The sequence below is a fragment of the Moschus berezovskii genome, chromosome 3 (genome assembly GCF_049115385.1).
Source record: "Moschus berezovskii isolate FMDL1 chromosome 3, NW_MosBer_1.0, whole genome shotgun sequence".
In the NCBI taxonomy this organism is placed as follows: Eukaryota; Metazoa; Chordata; class Mammalia; order Artiodactyla; family Moschidae; genus Moschus; species Moschus berezovskii.
The window spans coordinates 48221591-48238545 of NC_142462.1; the positions used below are offsets into that span (position 1 = coordinate 48221591).

The following is a 16955-nucleotide window of genomic DNA, read 5'->3' on the forward strand; positions in this document are numbered from 1 at the left end:
CTATGGAGAACAGAGTGGAGATTCCTCAAAAAACAGGAAATAGAACTGCCATATGATCCAGCAATCGCACTCCTGGGCATACACACCGAGGAAACCAGAATTGAAAGAGACACATGTACTCCAATGTTCATTGCAGCACTGTTTATAATAGCCAGGACATGGAAGCAACCTAGATGTCCATCTGCAGAGGAATGGATAAGAAAGCTTTGGTACATATACACAACGGAGTATTACTCAGCCATTAAAAAGAATGCATTTGAATCAGTTCTAATGAAGTGGATGAAACTAGAGCCTATTATACAGAGTGAAGTAAGCCAGAAAGAAAAACACCAATACAGTATACTAATGCATATATATGGAATTTATAAAGATGCAAATGATAACCCTGTATACGAGATGGCAAAAGAGACACAGGTGTATATAACAGTCTTTGGGACTCTATGGGAGAGAGTGAAGGTGGGATGATTTGGGAGAATGGCATTGAAACATGTATGTTGTCATATGTGAAACAAATCGCCAGTTCAGGGTCGATGCATGTTACAGGATGCTCAGGGCTGGTGTGCGGGGATGACCGAGAGGGAGGATAAAGGGAGGAGGGAGGTGGGAGGGGAGTTCAGGAGGGGAAACTCATGTACACCCGGGGCAGATTCATGTCAATGTATGGCAAAACCAACCAATATAATATTGTAAAATAATTAGCCTCCAATAAAATAAAAAAGTTCAATTTGAGACTATATTCATGACACCTCTACAAATAAAGAATATTTAAATTAACAAATTATATATATTTAAAAGAATGAAAGAGTATATAACAGCTTGTAAAGCTTACAAGGCATGTGATTTATTTTTTTTCCCTTTAGGGACAATATTGTTTAAGCAACTATTTCATTGCATCATTTGTCCTAAATGGCACTTTAATGTGGAGGGAGTTAGAACGGTCATCCGAGTTGAATTCACCCATTCCAGTCCATTTTAATTCACTGATTCCTAGAATGTCTATGTTCACTCTTGCCGTCTCCTGTTTGACCACTTCCAATTTGCCTTGATTCATGGACCTAACCTTCCAGGTTCCTATGCAATGTTGCTCTTTACAGCACTGGACCTTGCTTCTATCACCGGTCACATCCACAACTGGGTATTGATTTTGCTTTTGCTCCATCCCTTCATTCCTTCTAGAGTTATTTCTCCACTGATCTCCAGTAGCATACTGGGCACCTACCGACCTGGGGAATTCCTCATTCAGTATCCTATCATTTTGCCCTTTGATATTGTTCATGGGGTTCTCAAGGCAAGTATACTGAAGTGGTTTGCCATTCCCTTCTCCAGTGGACCACATCCGGCTGTGGTCCATGTGATCAGATCGACTAGTTTCCTGTGATTATGATTTCAGTGTGTCTACCCTCTGATGCCCCCTCGCAATACCTACCATCTTATTTGGGTTTCTCTTACCCTGGCCGTGGTATATCTCTTCACAGCTGCTCCAAGAAAGCGCAGCCACTGCACCTTACCTAGGATGAGGGGTATCTCCTCAAGGCCACCCCTCCTGACTCCTGACCTTGCAAGGAGATCCAACCAGTCCATTCTAAAGGAGAGCAATCCTGGGTGTTCATTGGAAGGACTGATGCTAAAGCTGAAACTGCAATACTTTGGCCACCTCATGCGATGAGTTGACTCACTGGAAAAGACTCTGATGCTGGGAAAGGTTGGGGGCGGGAGGAGAAGGGGACGACCGAGAATGAGATGGCTGGATGGCATCACCGACTCTGTGGACATGAGTTTGAGTGAACTCCAGGAGTTGGTGATGGACAGGGAGGCCTGGCGTGCTGTGATTCATGGGGTAGCGGAGAGTCGGACACGACTGAGCAACTGAACTGAACTGAACTGAACTGTCATATCCAACTAATCTGGAGGAAGGATTTTAAAGTTCATCTTGTGCTGACACAATAAAATAACAGGTCAAAGCCTTTGATTTGGGCCAGTTAAAACTTGTGGCCTAACGGTCATCTAATCAGTTTGGCTTAGCAGTAAAATTGGATTGTGAAGAAAGATAAAATGAAGTTTTTAGTCTTAACAGAGCCTTTCTTTAGCAGTGTTACAGACACCCTTCTTTTTTTTTCACAAAGAGCAGATTTTTAGTAAAATGGTCACACAAGCCTATCATCAATTTCAAGTAATAAATTGAGTTGTTTCAGAAAGGCATGAGGATCTTGTTGGACATACTTCACTAGTAGCCACCTAATTTTGTAGAAAATATGTTTAGGCTTGACTCCTTTTCTGATACTTACATCTTTATTGATTTGGCAAATTTACCTCCAAGTTTTAGTTTCCTCATTTGTAAGATAAGAGAAAATAGTGTCTATGTTACTCTTGTTGCAAGGATCGTGTGAGATATCACATGTGCTAAATGTCATGTGAGTTGTTATGAAAATATGCACGAAAAAGGGTCAGCAAAAAGAAAATGGGCTTTGGAATCTGACAACCAAGATTTGAGCCTAGATTTCTCCATTTGCCTGGTCTAGCATCATGGCCAATAATTGAATTATTCTGAAACCCACATTCTTAACAAAATTTTTTTAGTCATAAACCAGTTTGGATCATTAGTTTAAGTAAACTGTGGACTATGTTATTTACTCAAACTTCCTTTTGCCCTTGTCAACTCCAAATATCCCATCAGGAATAACACAATACTTGTTTTCTTTTCTCCTTTTCCTCTTTTTTTCTTTCCTTTACTTCCTTCCCTTTTCTCTTCCTAATGAAATCTCACCTCTGCCCTATTGGTTTGCCCTAAAATCATGCTCATGACAACACCTACAGGGATGCTCAAAAACTTTATGTGGATCAAAATGTTTACCATTGGTAATTTTTGATTACAAAGAGGTATGTGATGGTAAGTAACGATAATATATTTCTAAACTATAATTTTAGAGTATTGTATTTTAGTTTCCATTTGTACTCTAATTATTACTTGGTATTTTTATTTCCTGGAAAATATATGGCCATGACCAAAGGAATACAACGTGCTCAATTAGATAAGATTTGTTGCTCTTTGATACTAGCATTCTGGTCCTCTAGAAGCTCAGTGGACTTACACCAAAATACTGTGATTCCTTTTTCCATCATATTTAAAAGTCAGTGATAAATACCAAATATCTTAACTTCTTCATGTAATATTTCACAGTTTTTGCAATGAAGGACTTTTGTGGACATAAGCCAGAAGTTTCATTATAAGATTCTTGAGTTCTATTAACCTAAAGATACAGTGGGCTTCCCTTGTGGTTCAGCTGGTAAGGAATCTGCCTGCGATGCGGGAGACCTGAGTTTGATCCCTGGGTTGGGAAGATCCCCTGGAGAAGGGAAAGGCTCTTCACTACAGTATTCTGTCCTGGAGAATTCCATGTACTGTACTAGTCCATGGGGTCGCAAAGAGTCCAACTTGACTGTGCTACTTTCACTTCACTTCACAGTGAATAGATTTTCAATGAAATTTCTACTAAAGTAAAAATCATCGAATTGAAATGATCTTTTGGAAAACAAAAGAATATGTGAGTTTAAGTAACAACACATTTTTATCCTTCTGACAAAAACAATGCTGCAGGAAGACCAACGACAGCTTTGTGTGATGGCAAATACCCTGGAAGATGGCAGCATGACACCTGAATTGGCTGAGGTAATAAAACGGCTGTGGAGAGATCCAGGAATTCAGGCCTGCTTTGAAAGGGCATCTGAATATCAGCTCAACGACTCAGCAGCATAGTAAGTAAATGCATTTTAAAAGGAACTATAGTTGAACCATTTACATTTAAAAATTGTAACTCTGGATACTCTGCATTCGTAATCACAATGACAAAAGTAAATAGTTTTACATTTTTATCATACTAAAATAACAAGTAAATGAAAGGAAAGAAGAGCAAGATTATATAAATAAGATGTAAAACACATAACCATGGAAGCATTTTAAATAACTAATTTTGAAACTGTTAATATATGTCTGAAAAGATATATATGTTGTAAATATTTTCTCCCAATTGAAAAAATTTAATCATTATGTGGGGTTCTCAGATGGATTAGTGGTAAAGAATCTGCCTGCCAAGCAGGAAATGCAGGTTTGATATCTGGGTCAGGAATGTCCCCTGGAGGAGGAAATAGCAACCCCCTCCAGGATTCTTGCCTGGAAAATCCCATGGACAGAAGCCTTGCTAAAGTCAATGAGGTTGCAAAGGGTCAGGACTTAGTAACTGAGCACACAGGTGCACCCATGCACAAACACACACATAATCATTATGCACCAAGCTCAGTTCAGTTCAATTCAGTCCAGTCACTCAGTTGTGTCCAAATCTTTGCGACCACATGAACAGCAGCACGCCAGGCCTCCCTGTCCATCAACAACTCCCATAGTTCCAAACTCATGTATACTGAGTCGGTGATGCCATCCAACCATCTCATCCTAGTTGTCCCCTTCTCTTCTCACCTTAAGTCTTTCCCAGCATCAGGGTCTTTTCAAATGAGTCAGTTCTTTGCATCAGGTGGCCAAAGTTTTGGAGTTTCAGGTTCAGCATCAGTCCTTCCAATGAATATTCAGGACTGATTTCCTTTCGGATGGACTGGAAATCTCTATGCAGTCCAAGGGACTCTCAAGAGTCTTCTCCAACACCACAGCTCAAAAGCATCAATTCTTCAGCGCTTATTGGGGGTGGGAGGAGACGGGGACGACGGAGAATGAGATGGCTGAATGGCATCACTGACTGAATGGACATGAGTTTGAGTGAACTCCGTGCTGTGATTCATGGGGTCGCGGAGAGTCGGACACGACTGAGTGACTGAACTGAACTAGCTTTCTTTATATTACAACTCTCAAATTCATATATGACTACTGGAAAAACCATAGCCTTGACTAGATGGACCATTTTTGACAAAATAATGTCTCTGGTTTTTTATATACTATCTAGGTTGGTCATAACTTTCCTTCCAAGGAGCAAGTATCTTTTAATTTCATGACTGCAGTCACCATCTCCAGTGATTTTAGAGCCCCTCAAAATAAAGTCTACCACTTTTTCCCCGTCTATTTCCCATGAAGTGATGGGACTGGATGCCATGATCTTAGTTTTTTGAATGTTGAGGTGTAAGCCAACTTTTTCACTCTCCTCTTTCATCAAGAGGCTTTTTAGTTCTTCACTTTCTGCCATAAGGGTGGTATCATCTGCATATCTGAGGTTATTGATATTTCTTCCAGCAATCTTGATTCCAGCTTGTGTTTCATCCAGCTCAGCATTCCTCATGATGTACTCTGCATATAAGTTAAATAAACACGGTGACAATATACAGCCTTTACATACTCCTTTTCCTATTTGGAACCAGTCTGTTGTTCCATGTCCAGTTCTAACTGTTGCTTTCTGACCTGCATACAGATTTCTCAAGAGGCAGGTCAGGTGGTCTGGTATTTCCAAAAGGCTTTGGCATAGTCAATAAGGCAGAAATAGATGTTTTTCTGGAACTCTCTTACTTTTTCGATGATCCAACAGATGTTGGCAATTTGATCTCTGGTTCCTCTGCCTTTTCTAAAACCAGCTTGAACATCTGGAAGTTCACATATTGTTGAAGTCTGGCTTGGAGAATTTTGAGCATTACCTTACTGGCGTGTGAGATGAGCGCAATTGTGCAGTAGTTTGAGCATTCTTTGGCATAGACTTTCTTTGGGATTGGAATGAAAACGGACCTTTTCCAGTCCTGTGGCCACTGCTGAGTTTTCCAAGTTTTCTGGCATATTGAGTGCAGCACTGTAATAGCATCATCTTTTAAGATTTGAAATAGCTCAACTGGAATTCCATCACCTCCACTAGCTTTGTTCATAGTGATGCTTCCTAAGGCCCACTTGACTTCACATTTCAGGATGTTCTGGCTCTAGGTGAGTGATCACACCATTGTGATTATCTGGGTCATGAAGATCTTTTTTGTATAGTTCTTCTGAGTATTCTTGCCACCAAGCTCTAGATGAACACAAACTGGTGACATGCATGTTTAGGTATGGACTATTCACTTCATTTCTAACCAAGTTACCAAATCATCTTCTAAAATAACCTTATTAATGACATGTGCTTTGGCTCCTCTGGTTTGATAGGCATGATATAGAATGTCAGAAGAAAGTAATGTATTGATTTGAGGAATGTTTGTGTATAGTGGGATTCTTTTGGAATCTCAAGCAAGATTATCTAATTTTCACAATAGTATCAACCAGTTAGAAATTTTTAGCCATAAGCAATAGGAGGTTGTAAGAGTATTTATAACTTCATTATTAAAATGATTTTAAATATCCATTTTAGTAAATGGTTCCTGACCTGTTCTACAGTTACATGCCTGTAAGTATGTCTGCACATGCATACAAATATAATGTAAGTACTTATTCTATATCTCTGTCCCTGCAAATGAATGTGTAAATGGGTATATATGCAGTTCTTCTGATGGACTCCCAACAGAATATACTTGATGTACTTAAAAAATAAAACAGTAAAGATTAAACAAATGAAGAATTATTTGCTGCTGCTAAGTCACTTCAGTCGTGTCCGACTCTGTGTGACCCCATGGACGGAAGCCCACCAGGCTCCCCCATTCCTGGGATTCTCCAGGCAAGAACACTGGAGTGGGTTGCCATTTCCTTCTCCAAGAATTATTTGAGGACAGAATAAAAAGAAAACTTGCATGATACTTCAGATTTTAAGCATAATAAGAAGGATTATGGAGAGAAAACAAACCATATAAATTCTAGGAAAACATAACAGAAACAAAAGTCCTCTGTGATTGCTCATTTGATGGTAATTTAAAATTCCAACATCCAATGGACATATTGCCCTTGGAGGAAAGTCCTGTTCTTATCTCTCTGAAGATGTAGAGAATGGGTATCACCCTTTGATTACATAAACAATGGTTTAATATTACTCTATGATATAGAAAACATTGCTTTTGATATGAATCATTAAAAAAGGCAGTTACAATTAATCAGAAACTGAATTGTGGAATATTCCTATAAAATGTTGCTTAGCAAAGTTCTGAAGAAGGAGGAAGAGAAAGGTCGATACTTGTAATTTTAATATATTTCATTTTAGATACACATTATTAGTTAGACATTTTCCCTTAAAATAATGTAAGAAATATGTTTGCAATTATATCACATTATGTTTACCAAATTCTTTGCTCTTTGATATAAAAAATAATTACATACTGCATACCTCAAATGGGCAAATGGCATATTATTGTTTTTCTTAGACTTCCCTTAATGTTAGCTTTTTCTTTGTTCTGACAAAATAAATTTTACAGTGAGACTATCACATTTCAGATTCATATTAAAAATATTTGTCCGTTCTTCAAGTTAAACAAATCTATAAATCTCTGTTTGCACCAATTTTGTGAATCTTGCCAGTAATGCAGTGATTTTTAACTACCCAGATCAATTTGCAAAAAGCAGTAGAAAATAAGAAATTGACTTCCTCCCTCTGTGTCTAAGAAAGTTTTCTTACAACATTTTTTAAAAACAATGTAAATATTAACTCCTTTGCCTTTATGGATTCTTAAAGTGAAAATTAAGTGAAAGCTTACTAAATTAGCTGAACCTCCATTGCTTTCTTCCAAAAAATTAACAGGTTTTTAAAAAATACTTAATTACATTAACATTTTAAACTAAAATTAATGTCAGATTGATACCACATTGAGTTTACTTCATATACACTCTGTAGTGCAGTGGTGTTTCTTTTCCTTCCTCTCTCTTTCTCTTTCTTCCCCCTCTCTCTTCCTTTCCTTCCTTCCTTCCATCTATCCATTCATGTACCTGTCTATTAATCTATCCATCCAGTTTTTCTGGAAATGAGATATTTGATTTTCTCTCAAACCTAAAGACTCTTTAAGTTGAGGTCAATAAAGAGATGAGTCCTAATCAGAGATTGTTGGTGACTTAACACCTCACCCTCCACCATCAGTACTAGCAAACTTACAGAAAAGCATCGCAAGAGCAGGAAAGATTTTTATTAATACTTTGCAGTTTGCTGACTGGGGCTGTCTAGTGTGCAACAAACTCCACATCCTTTAAGACTCAAAATGGGCTTCACTGAAAAAAAATACTATTTTACGTGATTAGAAAAAGAATGATTTTTTTAAATGATTTGAACTATAGATATTTCAGGCCTCTGGCTTGTTTTAAGTTTTAGGCCACAGGCTTGAGCACCCAAATTCTATATTTGTTTATTAAAATGAGTATTTTATATGCAAATTTGTCACTCTGCCAATGCTTTGTTTGACATCATTTATGTATGCAAATAAAAGTACATTAAAGCGTGTCTTTACCAAAGTATTCATTTACCCATAACTAAAATGGATTTAATCTCTATCACAGCAGGTATGTTTCTGTTTGGATTGCTTTTGTTTTTGCTTCTGCATGAACCACCTGACCAACAGTATACTACCACATATGCAGCCTGAGTTAACAAGAAATTCACCAAAGACCTTGCTTCAGAAATAGAAAATAGATAAAACAAAATATCTTCTAACATTTTCTTCTGATGTATTTACACCTTGATTTGTCTTTTTATAATAAAATTAAACTATTAGAAAAAACATGTGATCAATTTTCACATTATACATATATGTGTTTCTGAAGTCTGACTGTCTATTTGTCCTTGACCAAAATCCCTCTGGGACACTTGACAATTCTTAGTTATTTCAGCTTAAAACCAGAAATATCCTTCAAGAATAATTATCTATATTGCTAATGAATTTATTTTAAAAAACAAACAGCATTAACTTTTAAGGCATTGTGCTAGGCTTTAAGGTATAACAGCTTTTCAACTTAGTCTCTGAAAAATTGAACTGTTGAACAATAACTAATACTCAGTTATATTCTACCTCTCAAATTCTGTCTAGATGAAAGCATGTCATTATGATCTTTTTATTGAGGTTATAAGTATAAACTTGTTTCAATATAAAGGCCAATTTGATCATAAAAACTTTACTAGGCTATTGGTATCTCTATTTAATATTTTTATAGAAATAGCCATATTGCTAAACCCCTAAAACCTTAGTATCAAAAGTATAGAACAGGTGATTTTCAATTGTTTTTAAAGCAATAAAGCACTTTGTTTTACTCCAGCAACATGATCTGGCTTGAAGGATGAAGCTAAGAGCGGTTTATTTCCTCTAATCTAATAGACTCTTCTAGAGCACACAGCTTAATCATGCTTATTCTAGCCTCTCACCACCCCTAGATCCTGTGGGCAGAAAGAGGACAGTATTTTGGCTGATGATAGTAGGTTTTTTAAATATGGCCTCTGGAGAAGAGCAGAGGACATTCTGAGGCACTCTTGGAAGAGAAGAGGAGGTAGGAAAGTATACAGTGTACAAATTCTGCTTTCTGTCCTCAGGAGCACTGACTCAGGAGTGGGTCAGCAATGTAACAAAGTAGTTCCAACATGAACCAGAAAGAAAGTGAAAAGGTTCTTGTATTACTGACCTAACTGGATAAAATCATGGCACTTAAAAAAAACAATTCCAATTCCTAAACTAGATGATCCAGGAGAAACAACACAAAACCGACAGACCACAATACTAAAACAAGTCACTCTCTTAAAATTCCAACTGCCTAAATGCAAACTACAGCATTTTGAAACTAGTCTAGTGACCATCATTACAAGCAAGGATTTTTCGCAGACAGATGATCTAAGTCCTATAAGGAGAGCTTTCCTCTCAAATGCCTATTCAGACACCAGTGAATCCATCATATCAGCCTTATAAAGCTAAGGCAGCATGCACCCAGCTGCCTTTACAAAAGGACCCGCAGGTCAGTTGTGTGTCACACCCAGTGCTCTGCAACATCCCAGCCACTGAGTTCTTATAATTTTGAGAAGCAGAGCTTGAAAAGCATCAGTCTGGAGGTTAATCAGTTTAATGGACTGTAAATGAAAAATTAATTTGTACTAAATCCTGGTATCTTCTAATACAAAGTTAAAACTATATATGCTATTTTTTTTTTATTAGCTACCTTAATGATTTGGACAGAATAGCAGCTCCTGGCTATGTCCCTAATGAACAAGATGTTCTACATTCTCGAGTGAAAACAACTGGAATCATTGAAACGCAGTTCTCCTTTAAAGACCTGCATTTCAGGTATGAGCAAATGTCTTTTTAAACTCTCAACAGAAATATGCATCAGGCACATATTCTCTATGGAGAAGAGCTCTAACCCATGATCAAGAGCAGTGAGTCCTTGGGCATGTTCATGAGGCCTCATTTACTTCAGTTCCATGGTCTTTCACTGCCCTCCTGTAGCTCTCCATGCCAATCCTGATCCTGAGCCTCATCCTCCTCTTAAAGAAAAAATACCTTTCCTTGAGCAGGTGGGAGTTAGATTTTAGTTTCCTCACACTTGAAACTGATATCCTACTTTGAAAAAAACAAAAGGAAATACGTTTAAATAACACTGAAGCAACAGGTGTCAAGGATCTTATTTCTGTACCTTCCTACTCTCCCATTTGCTTGAAATGTTATTTTGTTTCCTTAATTTAAAAATGCAAATAATTGAGAAGAGAATTATTTGAATGTGATGCTATTTACTGGAGTAACAAGACCTATTTCATAAGCATGATTTGAGTATGAGTCCATTATTTTCATTGCTGTCGCATTATCAAGACCCTCCTAGCAATTCTGTTGTAAAATTACCCATTTACTATACCAAGAAATAGAAATCCATACTATAGTGTTAGAAAATATCCCTTGACACTTAAGTACCTCTGATTGTGGATGAGATAGAATGCTGCTGCTGCTGCTGCTAAGTCACTTCAATCGTGTCCGACTCTGTGTGACCCCATGGACGGAAGCCCACCAGGCTCCCCCATCCCTGGGATTCTCCAGGCAAGAACACTGGAGTGGGTTGCCATTTCCTTCTCCAATGTGTGAAAAGTGAAAAGTGAAAGTGAAGTTGCTCAGTCATGTCCGACTCTTAGCGACCCCATGGACTGCAGCCCACCAGGCTCCTCCATCCATGGGATTTTCTAGGCAAGAGTACTGGAGTGGCTTGCCATTGCCTTCTCCGATGAGATAGAATATTAGACATTAAAACCATTTTCCAGATGTACCCTTAGTAATGACTATGTCGATAAAAGCATAATTAAGTCATTCATGCATTCGAAAATGGGAACATCTTTTAAAAGTAGGAAAAAAAATGGGAAAAGGTGACATGAATTATTTGTATTCATTGAGGAAGGATTGCTTCAGTGGGATCAAAGTTTAATTGCTTTAAAACTATATAATTATTGACATATAGTATTTAATTAGAATATCATTACACAGATGGCCAGGATACTTTCAAGTTAAAACTACCCATTAATGTCAAGCCCACAAATAATTAATTTTCTGAGAGATGAACCAAAGATCAAACAGGATAAAGGAACTGCAAAGATTGGGATCGACATCTCTTGGCAAACATAAGCAGTTTGTCTTGAGGCCTGTCATCAGGAACTATAGTAAAGTTCCTCTTTGGCAACTACTTTCTCCAGACTCCTGATCATTGATCCAGTTTTCAGGGTTTTACTTTGAGAGCCCAAATCCAATTGCTCCTCTGTTCTACCCCTCCTAAGCCTCTCAAAGTAATTTTGGCACACACATTTCTTTGACTCTTTCTCCTCTCCAAATTTCTCCCTGAAACAGGCTAGAAACTGACTGCAGGCCTTGGGGCTAATCCTACCAAGGTTCCAATCACAGAGTCTCCATTAATTGGCAGCAGTTGTTGAGGAAGAAAAATTATCTTTTCTTTGCTTGTCTAATGTGGCTGTTGTAAAAAATTAGTTGAAGTCCTAGCAGAGAATTATAACTTGGTGTTAGCTTGTCTGACATAAAGCTAATGGAATTTTCTGGATCCTAAATTGTCTTATTAAAACTGGCTGATAAGCCAGTTTTAAGAATTAATGTCACATCTAGAACATCTAGAAACTCCCAACCCTAGTCTTTCTTTACCACATCAAACAATCTAGTATCTTATCAGAAATGCCCACTAGCATAAATTATCTTTTTTATATCTCTGTTCCTTGAACACCCTAAATCTTAGTGTTTTTGTACTTACTGTCCATCTTAACTAAAATGCTCTGACACTAGATCTCTGCAAGAACTGGCCTCTTCTTGTTAAGTTTCCCAATCAAACACTGTCCCTTCATGGAGTCTTGACCACCTTATCTATTAACCATCCCTAAATGTCCCTGTTATAACTATACCCTGCAGAGTGTGGGTAAACGTGTAACAACAAGCCTCCAGGGGTGGAGGGGGCACAGACTGATTTTTGGCCCTTGAGGATTTCTTGGGTATAAACACCCTGACAATCGCCATTTTCAACTTCCAAACATGATGACACTAATGTAGAACTGGGAAGATATGCAAACAGTTCTTTCTAGCCACACCAACATGAGCCAGTATCATTACGCAATTGATATGACACCATTTTTCTCTTTCTGAACTTACCACTGTGTGAAACTGCCTTGTTTCTTTATCAGTTTGCTATTTCTGTTTCATGTGCTCTGAGGTCCAGAAGGCCAAGGGCCATGTTTGCTTACAGCTCTGTCTCCTGTGATTGCCACAGTGACTAACTCAGAGTAGGCGCTCAGTCAGTCTTAATCCTGCCTGGAGGAATAAAGGTACTGTGCCAAGCAACTATGAACACGGTCTTTACACCCTTACTGTAACATGATGAATGGGTATTGCTATCCTTACATAAGACAAAGATTCAAAAATGGAGGCTGAAAACAGGTGGAAGGTTTCTCCAAGATCACGCACAGAAATGCTAGAAATGTGATTAAAATGGCTATCTTTCTAACTTCAAAAACCACTCTTCCTACACTGCTCAACCCTGGTGGGCTATAAGGTAAATTGGGCTGGAAATCACTTTTGTTCTGTAAAGTAAGTGCTCCTTCCAATGTTGTGGGTCATCCATAATTCCCTTCAGAGAGAAGAGGGAAGGGGGATAAAAAGACAGTCTACTGGGGAGATGTCAGGGCTCTTGGGAACTTCACAAGTCTGTGCTCCTAAAAGGAGGATAGTATGTGTGAAACTGCCAACGAACACGCAAAAGCTCAGGAAATCATGATCATTTCCTGAAACATCAAGTTCACTCAGTACTAAGTAATATCATTATCCATACATTTTAAAAAACCAAGTAGAATACAGCATTTGCATTAGGACACTAGACTTTCATTGATGCATAGTCATTTTCCTTTCCTCTTCTAATTCTGTGGTTAATTTTGTAAAGTATTTTAAGTTGTATAAGTAATCTTTTGTATATATATATGTATATATATGAAAATATACTTTCTTATTTTGTTGGCTCATATGAAGGAATGAGAAAGGTCTTGCTAATTCTTTATACAGTAGCAATGCTAAAATGTAAGATATTTGTGAATTGGACTGAAGCTCAGTTAAGACTCATTTTGACATAACATTTTCTATAGTATGCAACCACTACCTCTTTCCCACCTACTAAAACAGGTTTTGAGCTCTTTTGTTTTCTTACTAGCTTTTGTTTTCTCTCTTGCTCAAGAGGATGTGTAATTAAGGACATGATTTATGAGGAAGAGAATGCAGGGAATTTTTCTAGAAACAATATTTAAGCAATGAAATTTTGAAAATACTCAAATTTTACTATAAAGCATAAAAAACACAGTTATACATACTTTTAAGGAACTATTTTAAATCATTAAAAAAATTCAAATCATTTAAATACTCACAGCAATTGAGATAATTAATCCCTTAATAAATTCTCACAGCTAAATCACTTTTTTTTTTGAAGTACTAAACAGGATTATCCAAAAGTACACAGGCATTCACAGTGTAAAATTTCATAGTATTTTAAAATAGGAAGTATAAAAATAAGGTACCTTCCAACTTCATTTCAGTAAGTGCCTAGGTACTTATATTACCACTGATTTGTATTCACATAGCATAAATCATCCTAAAACTTTTAAAGCTAAAGTTAATTTACATATTAGATTCAAGACTGTAGAATTTTAAACAGGAACATCAAAATAAAAAAATTCTGTCAATGCACATATCATCTTCATGTATCACCTAATTTAATGCAAATTACCCTGGAATTTTTTTTTTTTTATCAAACCAGAACCTTCAACTGTCAAACTGGTAAAATTAATTCTCTTTACAGAAGTTACTATTTAAATAGAAAATACAATGCAAATGTGAACCCTTTTATTATTATAAAATAATTCCTCAGGGCAAAGATCTTACAGATCATAAGAATTATCAGTTATAGAGAAGTCCTTTTTTCCTATTTGCTCTATGATTAAAATAACTGAAAGGAGATAAAACTATATGGAAGCTAGGGAAAAGAGGTCAGCAACTATTACAATGCAGAGCTTTAGATTTTGTAATTGTAATGTAACTATTTTCAACAATGTTTACCCAATCTATGATACAAAATAAATTATAATTGTTTTGAATTTGAAGTTAAATCATGCCCACTGTGTTCATTTCTGTTGGAACATGAGACAGCTTAGGAGTGAGTCTGGTTGTCAAGCAATTGTAGCCCAACTTAGGTTTGTTATTCTCTATTAGATCTCACAGAGCAATAAATCATGTATAACTTTGTTACAGGTATGTTCATGGTTAATGTTATAAAAATTATGTTATATAACATGATGTCTATTCTCATGATAGAATTTACTTTAATGACTTTAAGCATTATATTATTCAATAATCAGAGAACTCTTCTGTAGGCATTTTAAGTTACACACAAATTTAATAGAAAATATATAATGATATTAACAATTACAGGAGTTTAGAGACCCCAGGCTACCTTATGGTGGTTAATCCTTTTGATTCTGTTTTTTAATAACAAGCAGTTAAGGGATTTAGAATGACCTTGATGCATATTCTTTCTATCTGCAAACATCTGCCCTAATTTATTTTTAGAACTGGGCACTAGGGAAAGACTTAGTGGGGCTATTTTGCTAAGACTGTGCTGTGGTAACACAGATACACCTTTTGGCCCTGACACAGGTAGCCACCTTAGGACCTTATACCTAGATTTCTTGTGGGGATCAATTTATAACATATATAAATTCAAATCACTAGGTTGTAACATGAAATAATATGATTTTGTATTTCAACTATACTTCAATAAAAAGATAAAGTTTTACAAGTTATACCAATTCTGATATAGTCACATATGTTGAATATATCCCATTCAACACAAGAACTTAAAATAAATTTCTACTCAGATTAGATCTTATTTTTCTGTGGTCAAATACATAAAGGATGTCAGAAATTGTTATTTTTCCAAGAGAGTCACATGCTTATAGGATGAGTCAAGACATCTTAGAAAAAATTAGCTGCAATACCATTATTTTTAGCTATCCTAGACTATGCAATGACTTTGAAAGTATATAAAGGGCCTATTATTTCATAATAACCTATTCTAATATGAAGTATGAATAATCTTATGTGGTTAAATATTTGTGTGTTTAAGTCCCTTCAGTCATGTCCAACTCTTTGCAATCCTACAGACTGTAGCCTACCTCTATCCCTGGGATTCTTCACACAAGAACACTGGAGTGGGTTGTCATGCCTTCCTCCATATTTAGTCAATTGTTTAACATAAATTAGTAAAATTCAATAGCTTTTCCAACTGTTTAAAATGGACTATAAAACTCAACAGTCTAGTCAACTGTTTAATATAAAGCCATAAAACCCTGATGGCTTGCCCTATATTAATACCATGGGCAGTTTAACAAATAATTGATGTTCAATTGTTGCTTAAAAGCCTGACCTGTGAATTTTTAGTTACATCATACATGTCAGGCGTTTAAGCACATTTTAATATTTAAGAATCCTTTCTTAAATATCAGACTTAAGGAAACATGTATTAAGTCAATCAAGCAATCAAAAAAAAAGAAAAAAGAAAAAAAAAACTTTTCAAAATGAAAACTGAAAGTTCCATCTAATGTCATTAAAGCTCTAGTTATCTTAACTATTCAGGCAATTAAGGTTATGCAAACCACATCACATATCCAGTCACCTCGTTAATTGTCCCAATATATTTAACCAATCCAGATATTCAGTCAGCAAATATACAGGTTGTCCTCTGATTTCTATTATTGTTTTCCTCAGAATAGTGATGATGAAGTGTGTATATATATTTCTTACATGCTCCACTTTGGGAATCTCCACATTTTTTTCTATGATTATAATGCTTTAGTGTTATCTGCTCAGTCATGTCTGACTCTTTGTGACCCCATGTAGTATAGCCCACCAGGCTCTGTCCATGAAATTCTCCAGGCAAGAACACTGGAATGGGTAGCCATTTCTTTCTCTAAAGTAAGCCCCAATTAAAATTTAGAGAAGATAAACATGAAAAGACATGTAAAAAATAAATTACTACAACAGCAGCAAAATAAAATGTAATATCCAAGAGAATTAATATAAAAGCAAAACTCTGCTTTGCCAATGAGCATTTCAGTTCAGTAATAGCAGATGGCATTAGAGAAAAGGTCAATGCTCCCTGGACCTGTGTCTCTAATATCACTCTGCATAGAAAGAAAAAAAAAAAAAGAGTTTATCAAGTGAGTCATAAAATGAGAGGATTATTAGTATGCAATCTAAGATTTTTATCAACATGAATAAAACCTTAAGACTGAGTAATCTTTGTCCTCCCTTCCTTGGGAGGCTGTAAGATATGCTGAGAGAACAGTGGGCTAAGGATCACTTCCATAACTTATATCTCTTATCAACTAAATATTTGACTGAAAAGGAGAATAGCTACTTATCACACATATGTGTTAATATCAATAGCAGAGTTCAGAGAATATAAATGATCAATGTCAGGGGATAACCAGATGGTCCATTAAAAGAATGCAACACAGCCCTTGGGAAGTGGAAAGTTTTAAAGTTTTGCGCAGTTATCTGTTTGACAACACAAAAAGCTA

The 16955-nt window shown here is 36.5% G+C and overlaps 1 protein-coding gene across 2 annotated transcripts in view; it reads left to right on the forward strand.

The window, feature by feature from the left end:
* Nucleotides 1–16955, forward strand: part of GNAT3 (G protein subunit alpha transducin 3) — a 60930-nt gene that overhangs the window by 32322 nt on the left and 11653 nt on the right. For both annotated transcript variants that reach the window (XM_055420676.2, XM_055420677.2), the window contains exons 4-5: nucleotides 3596–3753; nucleotides 10015–10143. In XM_055420676.2, coding sequence (XP_055276651.1) covers nucleotides 3596–3753; nucleotides 10015–10143 — 287 coding nt within the window. The remainder of the gene's footprint in view (nucleotides 1–3595; nucleotides 3754–10014; nucleotides 10144–16955) is intronic.